A 5,947-nucleotide genomic window follows, 5' to 3' on the forward strand; every position below is an offset into this window, starting at 1 on the left:
AAATGTTAACAATCTCATTACTGGAAAATAACACAACGAATTACTTAAGCACGTTTTTATAAGCATTTATCTACGTATCGCTGTTTAAATAAGAACAAAACATTTATATTATAAGCGGTTGACATTAAAGCAGTATTCAGTATTCAAAGCTTATGGTATTCGAATCTATGATATGAAAGAAGAAACCATTGAGATGAAATGCATAAGTCATTCGTTATTTCTACATAAAGGATGTTTTTAATGTAAGTTAGAATGTTAAAAATATCTCACGGCATGACGATGTAACCTGAAAGAATGTCTGCTAAATGTGTCAATGTCTCTATTCAAAATACTATGCATGTTTCAATAAATAGTATTTTATTTTTATTTCAGTTTAGGAAAATGTCCACTGCTGCAGAAACATTATTCTCTATGAGTCAAGGAGATGAGATATTTGCGACGTTTGCCATACTTCAAGACGAATATGCTGGGGACAAAACTGTTCATTTGTTTCTTAGAGTGGTTATTTACGCCTATGTGTCTTTGTTTACTATTTTAATTTTCAATCTTCTCATAGCATTGTTCAATAGCGCCTACGAGGTTGTAAAGGTAACTGGGTTATTTAAATAATTATGTTTTAACTTTCAAATATAATATTTCTGTTTTGAACATGATTGCAAAGGTTAAATTGTATGCTGTAGAGGTTCCAAAACTGACATTTCAGCATACAGAAGTAGTAGCAAGAACGTTTGATTTTGAAGTTAAGTCTTATTGTGACTGGCAAAGTAACGTTTTACTTCTTTCGAATAGTGCACAATTTAAAGTAACTGATGCTTTTGTTTAGAATTGTATGTATATTATAACATGAATGGTCCTATATCTGTCTTCTTGAAATTGCTTTTTCTCTTGTAGGATAAAAACAAACAATCAAATAACTTATCAACAGCAGGACAGGAGTTATGGTCTGCTGGAGATATGGTATTATTTTCTTTTATTTCCATAGGGCATTTAATTTTGATTATAATAGCATAGGCGAATGTTTTGGCCTTGTCCATAAATTTAAAACGAATTTTTTTGTACTTGTTAAATTTCAATCTTTCAATAGAAATGATTTTTTTAAAGATATACTATGCTCAAATTTGATATTAGTAAACATTGATAATTGCTACAGAGACTCTTTGTAGAATAAACATGTTTTGATTTCACACAAAGTAGATATGTGTAAGATTCTAAACACTATAGGTGGTCACAATATCCATATATAGTGTCAATTAAAATCTTGCAGTTTTTTTTAAAGATGAGACCAACCTTACTTGACCTGCAATAGGGAATGTTGATTTCCATACATATTTATTTCCTTTCCTTTCATTTACAAGGGACATATTCTGTTAAAATTTCATAGATTTGAAAAAATTGATTTCTGTGATTAAAAATATTATTACTCAAGAAAGAGCATAAATCTTTAAGTGACAGGAAAAAGATGTGCCAGTGATTTTTTAAATATTATTAAAAGTCAGAAAATATAAGAATCAATAAGATTAGAAATGTTAATTACTTCAGACGCTCGCACACTCACTCACTAACTCCCTCATTCAACTACTAAAGGCTCACATCTCTTTTCAGCTAGAAAATGTCATGATATCTCTGAAACTAGTACATGAATTTTCAAATGCTCAATTATATCTTTTTTGTAGATAAAGCCAAATGATTTGTTTGCACTTCTATGTTCTTTATGCCCCCCTAAGTTTTTTTTTGTCACCTTAAGAGACGATCCATTTTTATCTTTGCACATTAGTGTGGTACAAATGACAATCGGCAGTAGTTTTAGTTCACTAAATTCCATATTCAAAATTGTATATTACTATTTGACAGATATTCGTTTTATGTCAAACCTAATTGTCTACATATACATTATTTTAAAATATCATATTCTTTAAGTCTTTGATACGCTCGTTATTATAGACGTGTATCTATGTGTTATAACGTAAATATGTATCAATGTATTATAACGTAAGTTGCTTACTTTTATTTTCAATCAAGGTAAGTCAAAACAACATGGAGACACTAAGAGATATTCTGGTTGGAGATCAAGATAGCGTTAATGCTTGTAAATGGAAACCGTTGTTTGGCATATTCTTTCCAATATATTCATGGAGCAAAACTAAAAATTAGAAGTGTCGACAGTGCACAAAAGAGATTTTCAATTAAAAAATAAATAGATAAGAAAACAGGGAACTTTTAAGACACACAATTTGCACTTCTAGCAAACAGAGTTAAAAGTATGAGACATTTTAAACCACAAATGCTGTTTAAAAATGATGAATATGTCTATAGCGATTGCATAATATTACTTACTCATCATTAATTGATGCAAACCCGACATGTATCATATATTATATAGAATAATATGGTTTTTGTTTTCATTACTTTAATCATGCCTTTTATATATTCCAATTGGGGCTATTGTGACCGAGTGATTCTTTGACATCGGACATCTTTCACCTCATCCCTGTTTTGATTGGCTGGGAATTTTAAATGTTTCTTTGGGTTAGATATCAAGCTAGCTTACGTTCTACCAAATCGCTTGCTCGTGCCTAAAAATGCACGAAGGGGCAAACGCGATCTTCTTCCACCATTAAAGCTAGAAATTAGACATATATAACCTTAATAGAGTCAATAAATATCAGTTTTTCATAGAGTCAATATATTTTTGAAGGGGTTACAAACACTTTAAAGAGTGATGAAGTAAAAATATCATTATTGAAATGAAATATTACATTAAAAAATGAAATACCAAAAAGAGTAATCCAAATTTGATATTTTAAAAACTTTTTAGCTCACCTGAGCTAGCTCAGGGTGAGCTTTTAGTATCGTTGAATGTCCGTCGTCCGTCCACATTTGTTCGTTAACACTCCAGTGGTCACTGTTTTGCATCAATTATCATCAAACTTTGTAAGGATGCTTGTTCAGGTAATTTCTTGGGGAACTTTGAACATGGGTCATCTCAGATGAACAACAATGCCACAGGAGCTAAAAATTGAAAATCTTGTTAGTACTCTAGTGGCTACTGTATCTATCCAAATATCCTGGAAATATGATTGAAAGTTAGTTTTGATGATTTCTAGGTCAAGTTCCAATATGGGTCACCTGGGGTCAAAAACTAGGTCACACCGCTCAAATATGGAAAAACCTTGTTAACACTCTAGTGGTCACATTTTTGACTCAATTGACATCAAACATGGTCAGAATGCTTGTCTAGATGAGTTCGAACATGGGTCATCTCAATTGAAGAATTAGGTCACAGGAGCTTAAAATAGAAAAAATATTGTTGACACTCTAGTGGCTTCTGTTTTGATCCAAATATCCTGGAAATTAGTCTGAAAGTTTGTTTTGATGATTTCTAGGTCAAATTCGAATAATGGTCACCTGGGGTCAAAAACTAGACCACACTGCCCAAACATTGAAAAACCTTGTTAACACTCTAGAGGTCACATTTTTGACTCAATTGTCATCAAACTTTGTTAGGATGCTGTATAAGTAATTGCTTGGATGAGTTCGATGGGTCAGGTGAGCGATGTAGGGCCATCTCGACCTTCTTGTTGCTATTAAGGATACAGATTAAAGAAGAAATTGCATTGTCAAATGACAAAGTTGACTCATACAAACAAAAACGGAATAAACTATCTGATACTCTAACAAATAAAACTGATGATAGCAACAAAGAAAATATGTAAATTAAACCATAAAATTTACAAAATGAAACGAAACTTGTTCACTTGTCTCTATTTAATTTTTTGAGTGCAAGTACGTGAGTGTCTGTCTTAATTGTATTTTGTTACTTTGTTTCAGGTTTGTTAAGAGTTTTTTCTTTGTTAATTTCTGTTGTATCTACCTTTTTTCTTATTCTTTCAAGTGGAAAAATGTTATTTTTTATTATTGATGTTTTCTTTTTCTTTGGAATAAGTGACGTGCGGTTATTGAATGTGGATTTAATTGAAGCAGACATGTATTTATATTTAGTAACAAAATGATGTATGTAAATGTAATTGATTATATTTAATATGCTTTTGGTTAATGAAATAAAAAAAAATCTTTATACTCGAACAGTCAATTTGACTTAAAACCCAACCAATCTATCAGCCAATCAATCAATCAATCAATCAATCAATCAATCAATCAATCAAACAAACAAACAGACAAACAAACAAACAAAAAATAATCAAGCATTTATCCTTATTTTAACAATTATTTTCTGATATTTATGGTTAGAGAATAGATTTGATTTGGCATTTGGCAATTAAATTACAAACTGCATTATGAACGGATCTAGTAGCCATACCAAAAAAATAACAGTTCAAGACTATTTTATCTATAACTGTCAACCGACAAAACATGACGTCTACAAATGCTTATGCCCCACTCGCCCCTCCGCCCCCCCCCCCCCCAAAAAAAAAAACAACAACAAAACACTGAGTACTATGACGTTTATAACTTCCAAAGTATTATAATATAAGTACTATTGATAAATTGGCATTAAGGAAAAACATACTTGCCAGCGTATAAAAGTAAAATAAATCCAAATATGCTCAAAATTAGGTAATAACAATTTATACAGCAAATGTGAAAGAGTTGCTTAAGTGATATTGTTATAAAAGAATGCTTTTTGTACTAGATAAAATTAATTCAGTACATGATTACTATAGTTCTGAGTTCATTCCGTCACAGGTCAAGGTCACAGTGTCACTTATTGTTAAATAATTTGCCGGTCAATAATTACATAAGGAATAAGCAGTGGATTTGTGAATTAATTAGGACAATGAACATGACCAGTATATGGACCAAAATGATTTTTAGGTTTATAAAATGAAAGGTCACCAGGTATGGTGACAGTGACCCTTGATGAGAAATCCTTTTCTTATCAATAACTAGAGCTTCCTCAGTCACATGTTTGTGAAGTGTATTAGTTAATAACATTAGCATAAGTAATAACATTTTTGTTTGTTTTATTTTTGTATGAGAAACCAAATACGTATTAGCTACCGAAATGCACATTACCTACCGAAATACACTTTACCTACCGAAATACACTACTTTCCTCTTCATATACATTTTCTTAATCACAATTGAATGAAGCAATTCTTTTATCTAAAGTTATGTTATTTCAAAAACATTGCAATATGTATTGGTACTGCAGTGCTTAGCGAATAATATGATAAATGCTATTAAAGTTTTTGTGATGTTATGTTTGAATTCAAATGTAATTACGAACAAAAATACCTAGAATTGTATAAATGTGATTGCCTGCGTTGGTTTATTTGTTGAATAGGATAAGACCAATATAAGCATACGCTTCTGGTTCTCGTCCTTTTTAGTGCATTCCATGTATTGTACAGTTTTATATGTAAATTGTAAAAAATGAATACGTGTTTGAAATAAACTACGTTTAAACTATAAAACTACTAGTTCAATTATAGTTTAAGCATAGGGCTGTTTTGTACGATTTTAAATATAAGTAATATAAGCACATTGATATAATAATTAATTGTGTATGTGTACACAATATAATATAAGAAATGCATTTAATAAATACGTCATCTTTTGCTACTTTCGCTGCTTCTATCACATGAGCAAATATGTCTCCTTAGACAAAATTTATACACATATCAAGATGAAAGAAAATGTAATCCAATATTTCATGCGCTATACACGTTTCTGTATGACCGGAGGGCAGGCACTTAATATGAATGGTTTAAACATATTTATTTTAGCTCGATTGCGAAACAAGTTCTTGCAACTTATATTAAACATTTTCGAGTCCGCTTCTTGGAACCAACCAGTACTGGTGTCATATGAAGAAACATGGTCGTGACCCGAGTAGGGTTCGAACCCATGATCATGGGTTGTGTGGCAGACACCTTAACCACAAGGCCACCGCTCACCTTTTATAGAAAATTACACTTACAAATAA

At 31.1% G+C, this 5,947-nt stretch overlaps 1 protein-coding gene across 1 annotated transcript; it reads left to right on the plus strand.

Moving 5' to 3' along the window:
- Positions 1-367: 367 nt before the first annotated feature.
- On the plus strand, positions 368-4,418 carry LOC132747350 (mucolipin-1-like). The gene is made up of 3 exons (XM_060736700.1): positions 368-588; positions 892-957; positions 2,020-4,418. The coding sequence occupies exons 1-3, from the start codon at positions 382-384 to the stop codon at positions 2,149-2,151; spliced, it is 405 nt and encodes a 134-aa protein (XP_060592683.1). The 5' UTR covers positions 368-381; the 3' UTR covers positions 2,152-4,418.
- The last annotated feature ends 1,529 nt before the right edge of the window (positions 4,419-5,947 follow it).

This window comes from Ruditapes philippinarum, unplaced genomic scaffold, assembly GCF_026571515.1.
Source record: "Ruditapes philippinarum isolate M1 unplaced genomic scaffold, ASM2657151v2 ctg4567_1_1_1_1, whole genome shotgun sequence".
Taxonomy (NCBI): Eukaryota; Metazoa; Mollusca; class Bivalvia; order Venerida; family Veneridae; genus Ruditapes; species Ruditapes philippinarum.